General features: G+C 38.5%; 1 protein-coding gene across 1 annotated transcript in view; it reads right to left on the bottom strand.

Moving 5' to 3' along the window:
• Window positions 1-18,889: 18,889 nt before the first annotated feature.
• The window catches only part of LOC139689442 (Na(+)/H(+) exchange regulatory cofactor NHE-RF1), a 112,554-nt gene continuing 105,909 nt past the window's right edge, over window positions 18,890-25,534 (bottom strand). The window contains exons 2-3 of the mRNA XM_071586566.1: window positions 24,780-24,875; window positions 18,890-20,703 (exon numbers count right to left, since the gene is read on the bottom strand). Of these exons, the coding sequence (XP_071442667.1) occupies window positions 20,512-20,703; window positions 24,780-24,875 (288 nt within the window). The 3' untranslated portion in view covers window positions 18,890-20,511. The remainder of the gene's footprint in view (window positions 20,704-24,779; window positions 24,876-25,534) is intronic.

Here is a 25,534-nt window from a genome sequence, read left to right as displayed (position 1 = left end):
GTCACCAGATATTCAACAGTGACACGGTTGCCACATGTCGCGTAAAAACGATAAGACACGGCGTGCGTGTAAGTTGACTGCGCACGTGGCGCTTCTTCAACTAGCCCTATGATACTCTAAGATTAGAACTTTGAGGGACGTTATTTATTGAACTGATAAACCTCTATTAAACTATTTACATTCATGCGAACACACAAATGGATATGAAAAAAATGACTATAAATTAATGTCATCGCGGGAGTTATTACTTAGAATCAATATTATTACTGTTTTATCTGAGACAAAACTTCTAATTCACTTTATTTCACCTAATTAAGAATAAAGAATCTAGGCAATGGAGCCAGTCGTCAGCGTATATAAATACACAATATGCATACATGAAACGTTTAGATTGAATATTGACTGTCATTTTGGCAAAGTTCTACACATTATGCACATTCTTCCCAAACAGCTACCTACCTATGAGACTGCTACATAGTGGACAAGGGAGCTTCCCCTTTCAAACTTCCGGCAAAACCAACATTCTGCGGGTATTTTCTAAACTAGAGAAGGGTCTGGACGATTTAAGGTCATTTTCATTGTCTACGGTTGCTCATATCAATGTTTATGAAATACTTATTCTTTCAAATAGTTGGCAAAATAATTACTATGCATTTGTTCCATCTCTCTTGAAAGAGATTTACGATTTCACTATTTTTCCATATGATTATGAATCTGATGATATATATTTGTTATTTGAACATCTATTGATAGACATTCATGAGCGTAAAAATAGCCATCCCTCCCCATGGGTTACAACCATGTTACGGTGAAAGGGCTACTTAGATATTATGACCTCTAGGGATATGCCGGTCGGAGCAATGATAATTACACTTTGCAGGGTCACCCATGCTACGAGGGTCATCCGGAAAGTAGTACCCGTTCGTGAAATAAAGACACAAAAGTAAATATTAACAAACATAAAAAATTTTATTTGAAAGAGGATACTTTAAACTACTTCTCAACATAATCTCCAAGCAAATTAAGGCATTTGTCATAACGTGTGACAAGTTTCTGTATTCCTGCTGCATAGTCCTTCGCCGCCAGCTCATTGAGATACGCGAGGGACCCATCTTGCACAAATTTTTGCATAATGCAGATGGTGTTTAACAATTTCATGAACAATTGTTCGAGAAACATTGGGAAAATGCTCACAGATGTCATCAATTGTGACGCGCCGATCGTTCCTCACGAATTCGTCAACTGAGCTCACCAGTTGGTCTGTAATGACAGACGGTCTCTCCGAACGCTCATCGTCGTGTGTGTTCCCCCTCCCCATGTTGAAGTTGCGACACCACCGCCGAACAGACGACTCGTCCATTACATTGTCTCCATACACCTCCTTTAATTGGCGATGAATATCACATGGGCGAACGTTTCTTGCATTGAGGAATTTAATCACTGCCCTCACTTCACAACTGGCGGCGTTCTCAATTTTTTTAAACATTGTAAACAATCACAGAAACAACACAGGCAATGCTAGCGTCACGCAACTTGGCTCAGAGAAGGCAGACAAGCCACTGAAGCTATCTGACCTCGTCCAGCGGCTACTCGCGTCGTCAGCACTTCATGCGGCACGAACGGGTACTACTTTCCGGATGACCCTCGTATTAAGGTCAAAGGGTAAAATCGAGACAAAAGGTAGTCCTCTTAGTACGTATTCCTCAGAGAGACAATTGAAAAGACTTCTGACCTCAGTGGGGCAACCATTTGAGTGATGGTTTCACATCAAAAGCACTACTGAAAAAAGCAACTGGGAAACAGCTCTATAATTCAACCCAAGAATTGATGGTGGACACATGTTTGAAAATGTGAGTCTGGGCCATTACAGGACCAAGTCTGCTTAGTCATGCCTTGTGCCCACTAGAGGAGAGGAAGGTATTCAGTGGACACCATTGCAGAAATCTTTGCTAGGCGGAATTGAAAAAATCAGCAGTGAAGAAGATACAGAAGGAGATGAAACCGATAAGAATAGGGAATTGGAATGAGAGAAATGTGTTAAGAACAGGGAAGTCAGAAAATATAAAACAGGAGATTAAGGGAGGAAAGGCATATATTTTGCAGCTATTCAAGTTTTAATGAAGTACGGACGATATTAATGGAGGGATAATTTACGATGTAATATACATTGGAAGGAAAGAGAGCCAGTGAGATTTGACAGTGGGATTAGATAAATGGGTAGGAAGAAGCATGGAACAGGTTAGTGATGGAATATAATTTTTAGAAGTAAAACCAAAGAATTTGGCCATTAGTCAGATCTACAAGCTGACTATTAACCATGCAGAGAGAGGAAGAAATAAAGTGAACATGATCGATTAGAGGAAATAATTATTATATCACTGGGACGATACATTTGATTTCATCAGATTAGTGTTAGTTCCCATCCCACAAAATTGAAAGGATGCCCTATGAGAAGATTATAGAACTATAAGTTTAGTTTATAGTCAAGTAGTACCAGGATCATCAATAAAAGGATGGAGAGGAGGGCTAATGAATACTTGAGGGATGATCACTTTGGGTTCAGGAAGGGGAGAGGTGCAGTCCTTCACAGAGGCAAATGAACTTAAATTTTTGGATAGCCATCATCATCTCTTTCACGTATCTTTCAAATATTGCAGTGCTTTCAAATGACCATTTCAGGGCCAAAATCAGAATGCACCAAGGTTTTAAAAATAAAATTTTACTGTCTATTCAGGCCATCTCACCATGATTTTTTCTGGTTCAACTTCAACTACATAAAATATTGCAAACATCTTACTTGAAGATGAACAAATAACGAGTTGCCTGTTTTTCTTCAATGGTAAAATGATGGAGCATAGTATAATTTTGAGTGGGTAAATTCAGTACTTAAATATTTACAGAGGATTAAAATTTGGGAGGAGCTATTCCTTCATTCTAGACTACAACAGCTGATGGGATGAGCTCAGTATGGTTCCGATGATATAGTTTTTGATCCAGAAGTTTTCCTTTTCTTACCATTACTCACTATGATTACCATTGTTAACTTTTAGCCGAACAGCTAATGCTGTGTATGCATTCAAATGTTGAGTAAAGATTAATTTGAACGCTTAGATATGAAATTACATATTATCCACTAATGAAAATAGCTATGTTGATAATAATCTACCAATGTTATCTTTGTATAATTCATCTCTCCATTAATGCAAATGTCCTGGCAGATTGTTGCAGTAACATCCTCAACCAATTTATCTATCGAAATATTTATTAAAATATTAAACAAACGAACTCTTTCATACTCAGTATGATACTTGTCTGTGCAATATAGAATTGAGTGACATAAAATGTAAATAAGTAGTAACAAAATATTTCATTGGCTTGCAAAGAACTTCCCATGAGAACTTCTCATCTTCCATAATCTTCTTTGAGACCAGACTTTTTTCCCTTCCAGCCGACAGAATGAGTTTTCTCACTCAGTAACAGGCTTGCTCTGAGAGACTGCTAGAGAAGAAAACTTTTTATTGTTTCTCCCAGAGAGAAAACATAGTTTTGGGCTTCAGGAAGGGAAGAATGTCACATGTGATACCATAATAATGGAATCAATAGTATTAATGGAATCAATAGTAATAATGGAATCAATAATAGGAAGAATATATAGTACAATCAGAATGTATTTGTTTATTTTTAAAATTTCAAGAAGACATTTGTAAGAACAAATTGGTTATAATTAATGAATGTATTCTAGAAGATGGGCGCGATATATGGGCATATGGGCATATCAGCATCCTGTACATGTCTCAGATTGCTCAGGTGATGGAGAGTTTGGATGAGCAGCATTAGAATGAGGAGTTAGACTGGGGTGTCTATCATCACCATGCTTTTAATGTACATATATGTGGAGTAGATGGTAAAAGTAACAGGAACTAGGAATAGAAATGAAAGTTGGGAGGGAATTAATAAAATTAGGTTAGCAGATGATCAAGCTTTATTAGCCAATCAGCCAAGGTTGCAAGTATTACTGAGATCATTATAAAATCAGTTTTATTGGTATGAGATGTGCATCAATCTAAATATAACAAAGTTTATGAGAAATTCCAAAGAAACTGCAGGGGATGCCGCAACAGTAACTTAAGCCCCAAAATTTCAGAGTTTAAGAGGACGCCTCGATAGCTTAAGTGGCTAAAGCACTCGACTGGATATTGAGGGATCTGGGTTCGAATCCCAGTCAAGGCGAATGATTTTTACACTCTGAAATTGTTGCATTGAAAGTTTATGAGATTTTAGAGAAACATGAAACCTAAGATATGCTTTAAAATAGGAGGGCAAAAGCTATGCAGTCGGTGGAACGTTTTGCCTATCTTGATAGTGTTTTGGGACAAAATGGTTGAAATATTAGGATCATCAGAAGTTAAATTGCACTTAAAGAAATTTTCACAAGGAGAAAGGAATTGATGACAGGGGCATTGAGTTAGGATGTTTCAGAAAGGCTAGTTAAAACTTTGATATGGAGTTTGGTTTTACGTGGTGCAGAAACTTGGTTATTGAAGCAAGATGATAGGTGTGGATTGGAAGTATTGGTGTGGAGGAATATGGATAGCAAATGGAAGGAGAGAAAACTAAAATTAAGAGGTACCATGAATGATGGGGAGAGGGGATAAAATTTTTGGGAGAAAGCCAAAGAAGGCAGGACCCCCCCCTCCTATGATCAGAAGGTATATATAGCCAGCGTGCTTCTATGAGGACCACCTGATGATGACGTTCAACGTCGAAACCTGGGTCGTGTTTTTAAATAAAGTGTGTGGAATTACAAAGTCAATTATTTCATTACATTTCAATATGTTATGCAAATTCCACAAAGTTACGCCTGAGACAACAAATTTTATAAACTTTATCAGTTCCTGTGGTAACTTCAATTCTATACTGTGAATGAATTCGTCTCTCTCAGTCAATAAATAATTTTATCCTTATGCATGCTGTCACTGCTCCTGTTTGCTGCTTCACCTATTTTTTATCTTTCATTGTATCATTGGTATTCAAGCTCTTATTGCAATGGTATTGTGTTTGTTGGAAATATTTTCAATCAGTGTAATGTGTACCATAAATGTCTCAAACATGTCTTTTAGGAACCAATAAACATTGTCATTGGCAATGTACATTGGGAGGCCCAGAAGTATATGGCCTGACCTAGAGATGGCGGTAGTCATTTAAAAAATATCACTGTATTAGAAAATATGTAGTCTATAAAGCACATGTTTCATGTTTGAAGATGCTATGTTGTTTAGTATTTGTTTGACCTCCATCTGTAGTGAACGTCTTCAGTGAATTTGTGAAAATGGAAAAAATTGGTCATCATTATGTAATACAATACTTTCATTTGAAAGGACTCAGCCCAACAAATGTAAAAGCTGAACTGGATTATACTCTAGGTGAGTCTGCTCCTTTGTTTACAACTGTAAAATACGTATTGGGTAGGAGATTTTAAACGAGGCCGTAGGAGCTGTTAATATGAGCATCGGATTGGTCAACCAAATGAGGTGACAACTCAAGAAACGGTGAAGAATATCCACAAAATGATACTAAATTATCGTCGACTGAAAGTGCACAAGCTAGCAGACATAGTTGGGATTCCAAAAAGTGAGGTACCTCGCATATTAACTGATAATTTGGACATGAGAAAGCTGTGTGCAAGATTGGTGCCGCATTTGCTCACACTCGAAACAAAACCAGTGTCATGAAGATATTTCAATTGAGTGTTTAGCGAAGTTTCACAGCAACAAAGCAGAATTTTTGCACTGTTTCATAACCAAGGATGAAACATGGGTCACTTACTTCACACTCGAGACAAAAGAACAATCAAAACAATGGATTTAAAAGGGAAAACAGGCTCCAAATAAGGCGAAGGCCATTTCATCTGCAGGCAAGGTCATGGCATCGGTGTATTGGGATAACCTTATCCCTAGAGATGTGGGATAATTTTCATTGACTATCTTGAAAAAGGAAAAACTATCAACGGCGAGTGTTATGCGAACTTATTTCAATGTTTGAGCAATGAAATCAAGCAAAAGGCACCGCATTTGGCTAAGAAGAAAGTTTTGTTTCATCATGACAATGCATCAGCTAACAAATCCATTATTGCAATGGCCAAATTTCATGAATTAAAGTTTGAAGTGCTACCTCATGTGCTCTATTTTCCAGATTTATCCCCCTCAGATTATTTTCGGTTCGCAAACTAGAAAAAATGGCTTGGTGGTCAAAGATTTTCCAAATGTGCAGAAGTGATGTCGGCAGTTAATAGCTATTTTAAGGAGCAATATAGTTCTTATTATTAAAAGAGTATCGAACTTATTGAACATCACTGGGAAAAGTGTATAGGGCTGAAAGGAGATCATGTTAAAAATAAATATATTTTTTCCAAAATTTTTGAGTTTTCTTTGTTGGGTCGGGTACTTCTGTGATTATCCTTGTAATGCCAAAGACTCTGATGAAGGGAAGGGCATTAAGCAGTCACAGTAAGGGTATGAAAAGAAGAGGCATTTTGGATGGAATTAGAATCTATAAAAATTGAAGAATTTATTGACATGTGCAAAGTTAGATTGAGTTTGTTTGGTGAGACTAATAAATGCATGCATGTTCTATCTACGTGTACGAAATAACTACCTTAAAAAGGTAAGCTACCAAATAGTAATGATAATAGCTGTATGAAGTATGGTCATATGATCTATTGAAATGAAAATTATTCTTCCTGAATCAAAACAAATTTATCGTAAACATTCACCCGTGGATAAAATTATACAGCCAAAATGACTACCTTCTCAAGCACACTAGAAACAGCAATTGATTTCCTTTTTTCTCTACAACAATACTTACATTGATACCATTATAAAGGTCTGCATGTGGCTGTTCCCAGTTTTTCAACCTCCTCCTTGATTAATGTTGCATACCATCATGGTTAATACCATTTACCATCAACTAATGGTGCAAAAACAGAGAAGACAGGGGCTCCCAGCAATTGCCTCACACAAGCACGGTGAGCAATACTATCATACAAAACTTAGAGAGGCTACAACCCAATTTTTAATGGGCATTACCAAATATTAAAAAATTCAACGTCCAACAAACCCTCATTTAATCCACCCTAGGTGATCTTGAATTATGCATAGATCATCAGTCCAGTAACCTGTACTCAGCCCTACCACTGACCTTGTTTCTCTCTTTCATTCCTCACTACTCCTTATTTCTCACAGCCCTGCAGGTGAAGGATTCAAAGTATCATTGAATTATTTCATGTTTCCGCTTCTTTGTAATATTACTTTCCAAGGTCCAAATTAAGACAGTATCGAATACATGTTAACTCTAAAAAAATACATTTCAACCTCACCAGTGTTCCTTTCATGATGTATATGCACTTCACATTGCAAGGAAAAATGTTTCTTACAGTGCCAAACTTACACTTTATAAACAGATCCTAAATATTGCATTACATTTTTTATAATTATTGAGATATACCAACTTCTGATGAATTAGTGGCATCCAATTCAATGCTCCCAGATTATGACGAGTCATGCCCTAGTGTGCAACAACATCCGCATTTTCAAAGCAACTGAAATCACTTGTTTGGGAGAGAGAGGTCCCAAAAGTTCCTGTGGCTGCATGAGCTTAGTGATAGAGGATATTGGAGTGCTTGTTTTGATTAAATGAGAGTCAATAAAGAAAATTCCCAAACAATTCCATGACAAGGATCTACATTCCTTTCTTAGGATTCCAATAAGGATTTGAAAATTTTAATGAACACATTAACAGTGAACTCCACACTTAGGGAGCCCTCAAAACAGGTTGAGAAGGAGAATTGATAGCAATAAAGCTTCCAAATGTAGCCTGGAAACCGCAGGACCAATGTCATGTTCCACCTTGGAAGATCTTTATATCCTTGCAATGTTTTGGAAGGCAATGATTGGGAATTCATTAAAGCAAACATGCTCAGGTTATTTTAATGGTACTTCATGACATAATTGCCCATGGCAATCCTGAGCTGCAGGAATTTATGAATAAGTCAAACCCTTTTACAACAATTTATAGGCCTTTTTCAATATTAAATATTCTGATGACATAACTTTATTGTGATGTATGTTACATGTCCATACATTATAGCTGATAATACGCCATGGACAAATAAAGAATATTTTATATCACAATTAGTTACCCTTTGAACCATTACCTCTATTCATGTCCACATGTGTGAGGTCTGCTAATATACCAACATTGCTTCTAGCAAATTTCTCATCCACATCAGCCAATGAGCTGTGAATTGTCTTGTGTTGTACATCACAACCACCTTTTCCATTAAATTAATTTCCCCTCCACAAGAGCAGTGCATTTGATCATAATGTGATGGCAGTAGCAAGGAAATGGCATTTAAAAAGTATGCCATGTGATGAGAAACTGAGAGGTCCGCCAATCTAACTCACATCTCAGTGTAATAATGTATCCCAATGGTTGAGATCTACCTGCCATGGGCAGTCAACAGATTCCATAATGTCAGATTAAATAGGAATTATACCTGCTTCAACATGAAAAGTAGTTGCTTTGAGAAGATTTTAAAAGTCACAATGAAAGGAATGCAGAATAAAACTCATATTATTGAAAAGCAAAATATTTTTTAAACAATTACTGAAAGATTTGCCATCAATTATAATCTGTTGAATTTCTCCAAGCTGTTCTTACTCCATGTCAGTCACAATTGAGTTATAGCTGCAGAAGCACCTAGAAATGGCCTTGCGTTTAGTCTGGCTCCTGCCCTTCCACATATCTAGCGTTGGTGGCCCTACCAGGAGAAATTATCATTGCTCCTGCCAACAGAGCTCAGGGGGTCATTGGAATGTACAAGGCCTTTCATCATACCAAGGGTTTAGTCCATAGGAAACAAAATTCCCAGTGAACCTACTGGCTGTCATATAGCCCTCAAAACCCAAACAAAACTTGTCTTAAATCAATTGCCCTTTAATAATTACAGCATTCCAAAGAAGAATTGAATTGTAGCCATAGATACTACAGTCTAATTCCACCTTAAAATCTATCAGGTTAATGAACTTAATCCAAATAAACCTTTAGTAAATCAAAAACATTGGTAAAATTCTATTTTCCAGCTTAGTTTTTCTGGATCCCTACAGTAATGTCATTTAACACAAGGAGGTACCTTGAAGGAGCCTTAAACTGAATAATGAAAGCAGATATGCTTGACAAATTCTCACTTATTTAAAACTAATGGCAATGCTTATTGCTGGCATTACTATTAGGAACAAGAATTTTCTCCACACGCAAGTATTTTATTTGTTTAATGCTTAACAATTGAACTAAAAACAGCAATTTACAACTAAAACTCTATATTAATGCATTCTAAGTTCATCAGCTTTTAGGTATACCATTCATACTTTTATGATTTTGGTATGGTCCAACGACCGTCGCCGTCTGAGGAGCTAAGGATCAAGCAACTCCTCGGGAATGAAGACATGGGTGACCACAGACTATTGCAGTTTCTGCGACATCTTTGCTCTTTGGCTGGCTGAGCCATCCCGGATGACCTTTCATGGACAATTTGGCTGAGCCGCCTGCCGTGTCCTGTCCACGCCATTTTAGTCACCCAGGCATCGACGAGCTTGGCAGATCTTGCCGCCCTGGAAGACAAGGTAGCGGAGGTGACTCATTCGCCGCACACTGCTGCAGTGGCCCCCAACCCAGTTATTAGTGCACTGATGGAGAAGATAGAAACCTCTCTCAACAAGTGGCAGTGCTCGCCAAAGAGCGCGGCCTGCACACGCATCCCCATTCCCGCAGCCTTGGCCGAACCACCCGTCTCCAGTCCTCAATTCATTCCCAGTGAGGCCAAGGCATTTGCTGGTGCCACCACTGTTGGGGGAGTAATGCCACTAAGTTTACCCTTCCCTGTTCATACGACGTGGGGAAACAAAGTCGGCAGTGCTTGAGGGCAGCAGGTTATCGCTTTGACCTATCCAACCGTCTTTTAGTCGTTGATGCCACATCCGGCGTCAAATTTCTTGTAGATACTGGTGCCGATATATGTCTCTATCCAGTCATGCGGCTCTATGAGTATCAAGGGAAGGCAGATCTTCAGCTTTTCGCTGTCAACGACACTCCCAATGCCACATACGGATCTGTTACTCTCTCCCTTTCCCTTGGCCTCCGGCGAGAATTTTTCTGGAAGTTTGTCGTTACCAATGTGCCGCAGCCAATAATAGGGGCATATTTTCTCGGTCATTTCGGTCTCCTTGTGGATATGCTCGTAAACGTTTGGTGGATAATGTGACGATGCTATTGGTAAGAATACCGTTACCTCTCCCAGCAAAGGCCAAGTGAAAGTTATCAGTAGTTCCTTCTCTTATTCCCGCCTTATTGCCGAATTTCTGGAGATTACAATTCCATCGGGAGCTCCCAGGCGAGTCAAGCACTCCACAGGTCATTTTACAGAGACCACCCCTGGCCCTCCAGTTTCATCTAGGCTCCACTGTCTCGCACCAGACAAACTTGCCATCGCCAAGAAGAAATTTGAGCTGATACTTCAGACAGGTACTGCGCAGAGGTCGTGGTCGTCTGCCCTAGACCTGGTGCCGAAGAAGAGCGCCGAGTGGCACCTGTGTGGTGACTATGGCTTGCTGAATTCCAGGACCATACCTGATCGTTACCCGGTACCGCATATTGAGGATTTTGCACAGGGGTTATATGGGTGCACCATATTTTTGAAAATTGATTTAGTTTGGGCTTTCCACCAAATACCTGTCAACCCTGCCAATATTCCCAAAACTGCAATAATAATGCCTTTTGGCCTTTGAAAAGCTGTGCAGACCTTTCAGAGGTTTATAGATGAGGTGTTAAAGGGATTGCCTTATGCGTATGTATATATCGATGATATTCTTGTTGCATCACGTAATTCTATGGAGCATGACCAGCATCTGCGGACTATATTAGGCCGCTTAAGAGATCACGGCATGGTTATTAATCCCTCAAAGTGTGTTTTTGGTGTGAATGAGGTAGTTTCTAGGATGCACGGCGTCGGATGAAGGGAACTAAATCACTCACCGAGAAGGTTAACGCTGCACTTGATTTTCCCCTACCAGCTATCATATGCCAGTGGCAGAATTTTTAGGGATGATAAATAATTACCACCGTTTTATCCAGCCTTAATGCCGCAAATACCCAGGCTCCCCTTAGCGACCTTCTGGCGGGCAAGGTGAATGGCAAGGACTCCATCAGCTGGAAACCAGCATTAGAGACCTTATTCCTATGCAAGGAAGCTTTATGCAATAGTGCCATTTTAGCACATCCAAACGTGTCTTTTCCCCTGGCCCTTCACAGATGCTTCCGAGTTTTTGGTTGGTGCCATCCTTCAACAATTCACTTCCAAAGGATATAAGCCTCTCAGTTTCTGGACCAAGAAACTGAGTGATGCTGAAAGGCATAGTGCTTATGACAAGGAACTTTTAGCAGTATATAAGGCAGTGCTCCAGTTCCAGCATATGGTGGAAGGACAAACCTTCACCATCTACATGGACCACAAACCCCTTTTTTTGTGTTTTCCCAGAGGCATGAGAAGTGTTCTCCCAATTTCTCCTCTCAGCATTTAGACTTAATAAGCCAATTTACCTCAGACATCAGGTATGTAGCAGGTGAAAATAATATCGTGGCGGACACCATGTCCTGTATTCAAAGCATTTCTGCCTCCGTAGATTACTCTGCATAAGCTGCCTCTCAGGAGTCTGATCATGACCTTGTAAATTCTCTTCGCGATTCCTCATTAATTTTGAAGAAAGTTGCCTTTCTTGGTTCATCACATCCTCTGTTATGTGATATGTCCACTTCCACAGCCAGGCCAGTAGTCACCGAGCCTTTCCGAAAAAACAGGTATTCCTCAGCATGCATGGATTACCCCACCCTGGCATTTGCCAGACATTCCGCCTAATAGCTGAGCGCTTTGTTTGGCCTTCCATGAGGAAAGACTGCCATCCATGGGCATGCTCATGTTTACAATGCCAGAAGAGCAAAATCACAAGACATGTTTCGTCCCCCATTGGTGCTTTTCCCATTGCCAGCGCTAAATTTATGCATATTCACATAGATTTTGGTGGGCCTTTTCCATGCAGCCATGATTTTTGCTGCATTATGTTGTGTATTGACTGTTTCAGCCGGTGGCCTGAAGCTTTCCCAATTCCAGACATCACTGTAGAAACCGCCACAAGGACCCTTTTCCAGGAGTGGATTTCACATTTAGGAACTACCGTTTGCATCACCGATGACCAGGGGCGGCAATTTCAAAGTGACTTGTTTCGGCAGCTGATGCAGTTGACGGGGGCAAAGCACCTGCAGACATCAGCCTATCACCCGGCAGCCAATGGGATGGTGGAGCGCCTTCACTGCCAGTTGAAGGCAGCTATCTGTTGCCATGGTGGAAACCAATGCACGTCTTGCCCATAGTTCTCATGGGTCTGAGGTCCACATTTAAAGAAGATAGTCAGGCAATGCCTGCAGAGGTCATTTATAGCCAAACACTGGGGCTTCCAGGAGAATTTTTTTCTCCTCCCGCGAGTGCCATTACTGCTACTGCAGATTATATCACCACCCTGAGGCAAGGCCTTTAACAACTCCAGCCACTGGCAGTCTCTCAACACGGAACCTGCAACATTTTCACGTTTAAAGATTTGGAAACTATTTCCCATGTATTTCTGAGAAATGATAGGCTCCATCTATCATTGGATCCTCCTTACGATGGGCCATTTCCAGTGATCCAGCATGGTCCCAAGACATCTAAGCTGAAAATCCAGGGTGGAGAGGTATCTTTTGCAATTGACCGCGTCAAACCAGCATATGTTGTTAATGATGACGTTTCTTGTGCCCAGTTTGATGAAACTCCGTGGTTAGTGCCACATTGCTCTACTGCTCCCATACCTAGGGCAATCAATCCTACCGTTCCTCAGCAGCCCCCCATATTACCTCAACCAAGCCAATTACAGAGAAGAGTGCCTTTTCCCAAGCATTTAGCAGACTTTTTGGCTCAGGGACATTTAATTTTCTTTTCTTCTCCTGTATCTTACTTGATTTTCCTTTGCAGTTGCAACTGTGTTATGGTATAACAGTATTTCTCTTTTTCGTGTGTGGTTTCATATACCTGGCATTTGTTAAGTAACTCTTGTTTCCTTTTTTTGCACCTTTTTTTTAGTATTTTAATATTACTCGGTGAAGTGCCAATTACAATTTCTTTCTCTTTGCAAGAATATGCTCCACATCTACCAAGGGGGGTGATGTGGCCGTTCATGCCTTCTCCTCTCAATGATGTAGTGGATTTCACTCTTCATTTGTTTGTGTGATTCAGGGGTGTGCCGCAAGATGCCACCCTAGGTATGACCCAAGTGGCAGGAACCATGATCCATGCGGAAGGCTATTCACATCACAACGCCAGCCGAGCTTTCAATCCTCTGGCGCACGATGCACCCATGTCTTACCGCGTTGACCTTGGTCTGTTATGTACAGCACACAGAATAAATCCGCTGTTTATTCAAATGCTTTAAATGTTATTTATTAGTATTCCTAGCACTGGCCTCGGTAATATAATTTCCTGCAACCCCACACTGGACAAGGCCTCGAGTTCATCATTATTCCTTTAAGTTAGTTAAACTCTTTTAGTAACATATATTCCTCAATTTGAACTGTATTTCATTTTTATGTTCTTATGTACACCCATTTTAAAGAAAATTTTCATAACTGTAGGGTACCCATCAAGAGAAAAGGAATATGGTTTATTTATCTTAAGCATTCTTTCAATCACTGGAAATAAACTAAGCCATTTAATGTATTCATAGGACATATACACTCCAATACTCATCATGGGAGGCAACAGAGATGGAAGAGACAAATAGTTGTCAACTAAAACAATCACATATTGTACACCAATAGTGAAACTAACAGTAGCAGATTATACTGCACAGATTACTTGGGTTGCTTGTAATGGCTAGCTCTTATTGGTCAATTAAGTCAACAATCTTGTTTTCTGAAACTACTACTACTCTCTCAGCCTATTATGCATTCATTTACAGTAGACTGAGGAATGGCATTGCCGTGTGAGGGCACTCATGATCATTATTCCATGTGCCTCTTTCAGCAACAAAAATGGACAGAAAGAATCCTAGGAAAAGTTCCAAGAGCAAGCAGTTGTAGACTTACTTTAAAAGATTCAAAATTATAATTCTTCCCTGTTTGCATATATTCAACACTATAATCTTTGTACAGAAAAACATAGTCATGTTCACTCTGAAAACCAATGCTGATGGGTATAGGTATAGCACAAGACGTTGTTATGAATTTAGAATTGCTGCCCACAACTCATCCATGTTTGCTCAGAGGCCTGGATATCCTGCAGTGAAATTCTTGAAAGCACTATGGATAAAATTAAGATGATTCATTTCAATTAATTATTAGGTAATCTACCAGTTAAGGTAGGTTTTTGGATGGACACAACTACCAAATAAATATTTTGTGACTACGAACATAACACAATCCAGCAACCTACTCTACATCAGGTCCCTCTTCATCTCAGAGTACTTCATCCCGTCCAACATCCATATCCTATTCTCCCCTCTATTACAGTCTTAAGCATCCACATAATTTTTTTTATTTAAGTCCAAACTATACAATGCCTTCGTGATATTCAATGCTATACATTTGATGAATTCATGCCTTATTCTCTAGGTAAATGATTATCTTCCTGAAAAACTCAACGAAAATTCTCTTGTTACCGAACCTGACTCCTGTTATTGGTTTTACTTTGTACACTTGCTTATATTTTGAGATATATGCTGACTCAGTAATATCCACTCTGTGATGTCTGCAAAGAATACAAGCAGACAATGTGACATGCTTCATACTTATTACAAACATGTCTCATAGGAACCAATAAGCATTAATATTATCATTAATGTACTCCAGCATAACAAATTTCATTCTGAAAGTCCTCAAAACAAAATAACTTAGTTTGAATCCTCTCATTTTATCAAAGAACTGAGCTGAACTGAACATCAATTTGTGGTATTTATACATACCAGCATACATCTGATTGGCATTTTTCAAATTTTCACTTCATCAAAAAAAGTCATACCTCCAGAGGAGACCGACTAGGTAAAATTTCACTTCCTTTAATGAAGCCAAGTATTAAGAACAAATTAAGGAGATTCAGGCGTAATGTGGTGGAAGCCAAACAAAATGAATAACTGATTGTAGCACTTTTCCACATGATATTATCAAGTGGAAAAGTGCTATGATCAGTTATTCATTAAGTATTGAAAGAAATTCTTCAATATTTTACATAATTAAAGGTGCTATTATTTTACTCAAGAGAGGATCAGGATGGTGCGGTGCCTAATGTACTGGCTTACTACCCAGAGGGCCTAGGTTTGAATCCTGGCGATGGCAGATTTTTTTTCAGAGGTATACAATCCCTACTTGAGGTGCTTTGTGGAGAGCACTTTAAGTGAGTACGCATCCATCAGATAGGATGTTGAAGTGTGGACCCCTTGGTGCCTTTCGTTAAGAATAGGTCAATGTCGGGTCACTCTCCTCCCTTCTTCCATTCCCATCCATCCCTAATGGTGCAAATGACCTCAGCTGTCAGTCATCTCACATAAATTTATTATACTATTCAATATAACATTTAATGCCTCTGTACTAGAAAGCTTTTCAGCTAAACTGGTACCATAAAATCTCTTTGATGTTGTTTGCTTATATACAAACCAGAACCATATGAATTGTGATGCTATACAAAATGGAATATTAACATTGTCTCTGCATTGCCACTTGCCCTTCCTCAAACTTACAGGTATATGATTAAAAAAAACAAGAAATAGTTTCCTGTTGGATTCAATGCTCACATTCTTGGTGATTCTGTTTGGATCTGAACAAATGGTTCTTGATTGAACGCTGGCACGGGGGCCCCAGGCAATTCCCTTTGTCAACCCATGTTTAACCTGCCTGCTACATATAGGCAGGGGACAAGAGAACCACAGTAAAGCTAAGGGGGCCATTCATCTACCTTCAATGGGAACTGTTGAGTCAATATGGCTAAGCCCTTGCCGACTAATATGTAGTCCTCAATTTGGGATTTTTGCCAGCTTTCTGAACATCCTTCTGGGGTAATAACTTAAGTCCTTTTATTACTTAAAATTTAGTCATCCTTGGTTTTCTGGTACACACAGCAGCCACACAGAAAATTATTATCATGGATTATGGGGCATTTAAAATTGAGTCTGAAAATCCTTATACCCATGGGATCTGTCGAGTGCAGCCTTTCACGCCGCAACTTTATTATCTGCTGTTGAAACAACTTCAGCTAGACAGAATGGTCATGGACAGAAATTAATATAAAATGCATGTTTAAATGACTATCCCTTGGATTCCCCTGAAATATACCTGAATGGGGAGGTTTAATTAGAACATGAGAAGTTCTAATTTTTGCTTCATTGCTCACACAAATTAAAAGTCACCTCTTGCGTTCAGGTTTTCATAAATTCTCTTAGCTTCAATTCCAGGACTCAGATATAAAAAAAAATTTATTGGTGAGCATGGAATATGGAATGCCTTACCTTCTCCTCAGGAATCCAAAGCCTTAGCTTGTCACTTTTGAATTTTATTCTGATTGGCATACGGTTTGATATTTGGAGGCCATTCCATTATAGGATATCATTGGTATTCCATAGAGACAATTCAGTAGGTGGTGCAGCATGCAGACTCATGGCACAGAAAAGGGCACTGGAGCAAGTGGTCGGGGAGGGCACTGAAGAGGGACCTCACTTATTATTAGGTCACCACGTGAGGATACAAGCGTGCCCTGCATAATAGTTATCTATAAGATGGAACCCCAATGCACTACTCTTCCATCTAAATTACAGCTACTCTCCCTTATACGACCCCCTGAAAAGGATGGAGACCTCAAATTTACCCCTTTCCCTTCAATAGTCACCATCTTTTTTCCTCCCAGCATCATCCAAAGTACAATTATTTCATCATATCTCTCTTTCCAGATTCCCCCCTCGCCTGATTTTCCCACCCAGTACTTATCTGCCTAACATGCTTTACAAACCCTACATCTGAAACATGAATACACATAACAGAAGGGTTAGTTTTAGTGAAGAGAAACCTTTTCGACTACTACACTAGGCTGTTATGGCTTTTGTCATTTTCAATTTAAACAGAGTTCATGCAACAGTTCAAGTAGACATCTTAAATGTAATAATATAGTTTGGAAAAGCACAGTGCTTAACTTGATTAAGCAATAATTCAGTTAACTGAAAAAAATATATTTCAGTTACTCTCCACTAGGATAAGTGAAACAGAGCTTCACTTGCTTCATCAAGGTGCATATCACTGGTAATGCAGGAGAAATTACAGGCATAATTGATCAAGGGAAAAAATATTCAGGGGTGTAAGGGAACTGTTGACCATCGGGAGATAAGTAAGGAAGGAAGAGATTTAAATGCTCTTAAATAACCTCAGACACACTAAAGTGAAAACAATGTTTCTGGCTACCAAGTTTCACTTGTTATGTCAGAGATGAATTTTCATTAAATGCAGTGGGAATGGGGAATTAGGATGTTTTGATTTAAGGAGAACAGATAGGGTAAGAAGTTGGCCATCAAATAATTTGGATTGAATGCACTGGTAACAGATATGCCTGAAAGAAGTGTGTCATGCTTGGTTGATCACAATGAAAGAATGAATGAGAGACAAATCACCAAAGAGGGTTATGGGAGAAGATTTAAAGGTTTGATTGAGAATGAGGAGTAGACTGATAAATGAAGGGGGCAATATAAACTCTCAAGGACAAAGAACAAGACTATTAACATTCTCAGGTCATGAATGAAACAGTGAAAAAGATGTTTAAGAATTCTGATAGGATATAGTGGAATGAAAGAAATAAGTATTATCTCTTCTGTCTAAGGTGAAAGGTGTTAAGGATGTGTATGCATGACGGTGTAGGCATAATGAGTGGAAGGGTTAGGCAAACAGATGAGGGAAGTCAGTTGGCAGGTCATTTGCTCATTTTCGATAAGTTTCTATACCATGACACTACCATTGATACCACCCTGGTTTAGCTGTCACCTAGGGCATTATAACCAATGCACTAGCATTATACCAAGTCAACACAAAAGAAAGATTGTGATCACTGACACTCATGCAACTGCAATCGGTAGTTGAGCAGGCTTACTCCATATGCATGCCAGGAATGGCGCCCAACATGTTTATGAAAGGCATATTGAAATACTTCCCTTTCTCACAAGTGATTGGCATCCAGGAGTTTACCCAGAAAATTGAAACTTACCCCTTTCTGGAAGATGAAAAGCTGCCCATGCTCATTATAATTGTGAACCAACACTTGAATTAATGCATAACAATTGAGAGCTTGGTGAGAGATGATCCCTAGGGCTCACTATCTAATCAATTTTTACAAAATGTAAGTATGCCATTCAGCTATATTAAATTTATAATTAAATAATCACAGATGTCAGTTTTTGGAACATAAAATCTCAATTTTTAAATGCCCAAAAGGACTAATATGCTTTTTATAGACATCTAAATCTTTCAAGAAATGTAACCATAAGGAGGAAGAGGATTTTACTATTACAACGTGATTGGAATGCAATCGTCAGCCTGCACAAATGTCTCTGTAGAACACTCCCCTGCTTACATACCATCACTTCTGCATATGAATCCTACAATATTAATGACACAAGGTGATCCCACTATCTCCCCAAAAAAAGATAATTTATTTTGTTACCATTCACTTCTTATTCAATCATTAATCACATAAAATAGAGCACAGAATAACAAGTAAATTTGCATGGCTTGTGAGAAAGACTCAATTACCTATTTATTGCCTCCAAAAATGGAGTGCCACAGTCCATTTAAAAATTGTTACTATTCAATATGGGTCTTGATATAAAAATGCATAGGCAAATAATGTGACCGTATAATAACATGGCATTTACTCTTTATGCATATAAAGCCTGTATTTGATTTTAGTGGAGAAGACCATTAAAAAAATCTGAAGCAATAATAATACAGAAGTAAGAGCATGCGAATTTCATTATTGTCAACATGTTTCATTTCAAGAGAACTTCAGGCAAATGCTCACATTGGAACAATGCAAATGCCATTCTTCTTTCAAGAATTGCCAGCAAATGTTTTACTTCTTCCATTATCAGTTCAGAAATCACAAGTACACTAATTATAAATCAATCATTTATAAAGTTTAAACATTTTTATTTGAAATATAAGGCACACATTTTCACCATTACAACTTGGGCGAAAGCCAATGGAATAACAAAATGAAACCTCTTTCATAACGAATGTTATAGAAAATAGATTGGCATAACAGACTAGCCATTTTTACTGTTAATTTTACATGACCACTTTCAACTGTAGTATACATATATCTTTACATATGTACCTTCCTAATTACTTATATCTTGCAAATTAAATGCAATGTAAACATATTTACACAAAATATTTACATAGCATTTCCAAGAAAAACAGATGCTTTACAATTGATTCAACCTCAACATGTCATAAGCCACCTTAATACATACATACACACACACACACACACACATATATATATATATATATATATATATATATATATATATATATATATATACACGTACACATATGTATACATATATATGTTTTTATATACATATACATACATAAAACTTATGCGAAAATCACACAGATGTAAATAATAATGTATATCAAGTTAGCACTAGCAAACAAAAACACTAAAACACACATAAAAGAAAAGAAATTCGCATGTTTTCGAAAAGAGAAAGGCACTCCTTCCTTTTTTTTCCTTGAGAAAGGTGGCTTGACCAACTAAAATTGAAAAGGTGTTTCTTTTCTTTTTTTGTGTTTTGGTGTTTTTGTTCGCTAATGCTCACTTAATGCACAGACACATATATATATGAATGCGTACAAAGATTTTTTACCATCTCACATATAATGACAGCACTTCCTCATGCAGGAAGTTGGCTGAAATCAATCTAAATAATGAATTCTCAGCTATGCTGAATGAAAGATTCAGTAAGGTGATATCCCCGACACAGCAACACATAAATTTATGCATGCTTCAATTCTGACCTTCCAACAGGAAATTAACCTAACAATTATATACTCTAGAAGCAAAGCTTCATGAGTTTAACATATAAACCAACTCAGGGACCAAAATTTGGCACAATGTGCAAAAAAGTACTCATTCAGAATATATAGACAATTTTTACAGTGATTACAAATGTAGAAAATTTATAAATCTAGGCACAGAAAATACTAGAAATGAAGGCTAAGTACAATGAAATACATCATACTAAACTGTTTATTAATAATTTTTTATTTTGTTTACTAACCTGTGATCTTATATCATGTAAATACCAAAGAAATAAGCCTAAAGTCTTACAACCTTCATGACTACAATTTCTGGATAATTTCATATTTCTTCCTGGTATCCATAGTTTCCTTCTTGGGATCATATTTTTTCTTAGCTTTTAAATAGTTCTGGTAATCTTTTGCTGACATATTTAGATTGAGAGTTACATTTGGCTCATTTTTATTCAATGTAGAGTGGCCGCTTCCAGTCTCAGCGGGGGGAACCATGCATGGCTGAAAAAGTAAGTTTAAATCATTAGCATAGTAATGGCACATATACATTCACCGCCAATACAAAAAATTAAAAATGGATAGTGTTGTAATAATAATGATTAAAAATATGAATTTAAAATACCCAGGTGTACCTGAATTTTTAGTAAAAATCCTGGGTCAGAACAGAATCAATATACAATAAATGTACAATGATTTTCATTCCACGGAACCTTAAGGAGCACTCCTTATTTTCATTCAGTAGTCTAAATTTATTGTTATTATTTTATTAAAGGTAATCCACCAGTTATAGGGATTGAAGTAGTCCAGGGGTAGAGCAATGGACTACTGACTGGAGGGGCTAGGGTTTGAGTCCTGGGCAAGCCTCTCTGCGCACCCTCAGCTCCACCCAAGCTTTGCGACTTTTCGGGTACCAGGTCTTCCTAAGAAACCATAAACGACACAGGCCCCCCTACCCTGCTGTGTGAATTTCACATGCCCTCGGGCTTAGTACTGGGTGAACTCTATCATTATCTATCAAACCTACCTTCGGGTTGATAACTTTATTTATTTAATCTATCAGTTAAGGTAGGTGTTGGTCGGAGAAAACTACCAAATATTTCTGTTGTCTCTGCCAGAAAAAACCAAACTAAACATCTTTCTCTACAACAAACCCCTCTTCATCCTCGTGCACTTCCTTCCTCCCTTCATCCCACCCAACATCCCTATCATATTCCTGCCCCTTCCTTGCTTTCCTAACATTCTTCCCTCCCACTGGTAAACAATATACTTTTCATCCATTTTTCTTGCCTGCTCATGATATCTCCCAGCAAACTCCTCTCTTCCCCCACCCTGCCAAGAACTTCCTCATTTGTTTTCTTCTCTGTCCATTTCACCTTCTCCATTCTTCTCCACACCCACATCTCAAAGGCCTCCAATCTACGTCTATCCTCCTGCTTCAATGACCACGTTTCCGCACCATACATAGCTACGCTCCATATCAAAGTTTTTCCGAGTCTTTTCTTAACATCCTTACTCAGCGTCCCTGTCATCAAATCCTTCCTCCTTGTGAAAGTCTCTTTGCTTAGCGCAATTCTTCTCCTTACGTCCCTTCTACTTTGACCGTGTTGGTCCAAAACACTACCGAGATACGTAAATTGTTCTACCTGCTCTAGTTTTTGCCCTCCTATTTTAATGTTAAGCTTGGCCTTTTTCTTTCTAGAAAATCGCATAGCCTTTGTTTTATTAATATTGATTCTCATCCCATACCTGTCGCACTGAATTTCCAATTAACTCAGCAATGCTTGCAACCCCTTGGCTGACTGACAAACTAATTCTTGGACATCAGCGAACCTAACAGATTTTACGAATTCCCTGCCCACTTTCATTCCTACCTCCAGTTCTTCCCATGCCTCTTTAATCTTTTCCTCTGCATACAGGTTGAACAGCAACGGTGATAATGGGCAACCCTGCTTTACACCCCTTCCTAACACTGCCCATCCGGACTCCCCGTTCCCCACCCGCACCTGAGCAGTCTGAGACATGTACAGGTTGCGGATTAGAATCCTTTCCCTCCAATCTATTCCTATTTTCTGCAGAATTCTCATTAGTTTTTTCCAATTCACTCTATCAAACGCTTTTTCGAAATCTACGAAACAGGCAAGTACCTCCTGGTTGTGATCTATATTCCTCTCGATTAATAATCTCATTATTGCAATGGCATCACGCGTACTTCTCCCCTTCTTAAACCCAAACTGATCATCCCCTAAGTAATCATTTGCCCTACTCTCTATCCTTTTGTTTATGATCCTGAGAACAACTTTTGCTGCGCGGGATATCAAACTTATTGTCCTGTAGTCTTCACATGATGTAGCCTTTACCTTTTTCGGAATAGGAACCAACACTGATCTCACTAAGTCTTACTGCCAGATTCCTTCCTCAAAGATGCTACGAATCAGTCCATATAGCCTCTTCCTCCCACATTTTCCTCAACCTTTTCGTAGTTCCACAGGAATGTTGTCCACCCCCATGACCTCATATGATTTCACCTACCTAATGACCTTTCCATGTCATAGTAGGCCTGGAGCTAAGCTGTCTTCATCTACGTCATGTTCTCTTTACATGTCTAAACCTGCTGGCCTAAGTTCTTTACCATACAGTTCTTCTATATATTCCCTCCATCTCTCTTGGATCTTCCCTGCGTCAACTATTATCTTACCCAGCTTATCTCTAACTGTTAGCATAGATCTTCCCTTCTTAATTCCCGATAGTGTTTTAACCTTCTTGCATAGCGCATCAATTTCACCCATCCTCTGCAAGCTTTCCATATCCCCGCATTGCATCTTCCACCATGCTTCTTTTGCTTTATTTGTTATCTGTCCCAATTTGTTAATTATAATATTTGTACTCCCTTTTGCCTAACTATGTATTTACATTTTTCCATTTTCTTCTCTCAGCTATCTATCATGTCATTCATTTGTGACCCATGGTTTCCTTGTCCTTTTCCAATTAACAATTCCTATAGTTTCTTTTGCAGCTTTCATATCACTTGTCTGATATATGTACCCCCTGCAGTCATTCCTCATACCTAAACTGTAGTCCCCCACCTCATCACCATCTCTTCCTTTGCCTACCGTCGCATTTCAATCCCCCATCACTATCAAATGTTTCCCTGCAGGAACACATGATTATGTCCTCTAACTGATCAAATACCATCAGTTAGAGGAATTTGATTAGTCTGTATTACTGGATCAAATGTTGACATACCCCACCATGCAGTACATTTACGAGAAATAACCAATTTTTATGAATACTTAAGTGCAAAGCAACATCAAAAGGATTTTACCAAATGTTTAATGCCCATCAGGAATCAGGTTGCACTCTATTCAATAGATCTAGAAAAAATTGTTTTCAACCAGACTGACAATAGTTACATCACGTGGGAACGAATTTTCAGTCCATTACATACATTGCATTAATAAACCAGAATGAATCAGCCTAAATATTAAAAAAGGCAATGAAATGTGGAGTAATTCATCATTGCATCGAGTAGCAAGAGTAGCAAGACACTGGTTGTGTCCTCTACTATTTTCTCACCCTTCTCCACACGAGGAAAAATATTCAGATTTCTCTTTGCACGTCATTAACACATCATATGTAATTGCTAAGTGTGCTTTGGTTTTAAAATATTATGAGCAACAGACTAAGAATTACCTGACAACTTAGATTGTTTCCCTCAATAACAACACAAGTTTTTTATAATTATAGGTCATATGAATAAAGTACAGCATTGTACATGAAAATGACGTGAGTGTGTTGCAGCCCATTTGATTTGAATTGAGGGCAACTACTGGCCAACATAACAGGCAATAATAACATTGACAAACTCTTCTCAAGGAATTACACAAGAGAATGGGGTGAGTAGGTGATGAAGGTGAGGAGAGAATGGGATTAGGAGAGAAAACAACAAGTTGTGACCAGCACAGTTCCAACCAGAGGAACCATTAAAGTTTAAGCCTTGGGGAAATGTACTTGCACTAATGCATATGCAACTCCAGGAGAAATGTCCTTGTATTGATAGTCTCCCTCGCTTCAAGGGCCCAAGAGCCCCTTCTTATCTTTATGGCCAGAACAGTTTCTCACCAGGAAAGGATCAACTCCCCCCTGCCCAAAACTGGTTCCACTCTCCCTAGTTAGGGTTCGTCCCACCATCATGAGATCTGAACATTCTTTTCAACTGTTTGCCATTTTCAGCAAGTAAGCATTGCATGGGTAAAATTCAATGGATTCGCAGCCGAAAGGTTAATGTACCTTGGCTACATGGCCATTCATCTTTCACAGCAGGGGCCAACTGTACACTCCCATCAATCATTTACCTCTGACCCTCACGAGGCAATGCACAACTTTCATGTCAGCCACATAGTATCAATTTTCCAGGAAAGGACTAATATACATACACTAGCTACCGTTCATCCCTTTCATGAGCTTGGAACTTTCTTTACAAAACCATCTAACAGTCCCCCAAACTTTAGTTTTGTCTATGCTTGGTATGGCCAATTAACATTTTTTAACAGCATAATTTGAGTTTTATTTCACAGTACCTCATCAGACTCTTGATTTGAATCAATGCTTCCCTCTTTCTCACTGGCTGCCGCAGATGATGGACGATTATTTTTGGAATTCTTCTGGTGATCTCCCTATAACCAAAAGGAGACAATTTTTAAAGGTAACTTCTAACCTTCTTTACATGTGTTCTTCTTACAAAATGACTGTAGAACCAGATCAGGAAGCACATCATATACCTAACATTAACATTCACATTCAGTTTTGGCTTTTGGTAAAAACAGTTTGTGTTTGTAATAACATTTGGCTGTTGGCAACAATATATCAGATTTACAAAAATATATTTTGTAAGCTTGAAGCATCATTATATGAGCTTTGTCATGAAATTGTTAGGTTAACACTTAGAAATTACTACACATAATAAATTCAAACGAAATCTGTAATATAGGTGTGCAATGAACGTTTATACATTGATAGTTAGTTATCATTCACATTACAAATTCATCAGCTAAAATATAGATTCTAAATTTATTTGTAATAAACTTTCAAAATAGATATTTTGCATTTACTATATGATTGCGCTGATTTGTTCAAGGTGAACTTGGATCATACTTCACAGATTTAGTAAGCCACTGGCTTTACACATTCAACATAAAATGTTAATTCATTATGGCAAATGGATTGAAAAAATCACCTAACCTCTTGGGCCCTAAGAATTTCTTCAAATGGCCAACAGATACACGTGGCTAGTGACGGAGCACAATTTTATGCTACTGCTAAAATGGATGCCAGC

Source organism: Hetaerina americana, unplaced genomic scaffold, assembly GCF_022747635.1.
Source record: "Hetaerina americana unplaced genomic scaffold, ioHetAmer1.1.p SCAF_23, whole genome shotgun sequence".
Classification (NCBI taxonomy): domain Eukaryota; kingdom Metazoa; phylum Arthropoda; class Insecta; order Odonata; family Calopterygidae; genus Hetaerina; species Hetaerina americana.
This window is presented reverse-complemented; position numbering and strand designations above follow the sequence as displayed.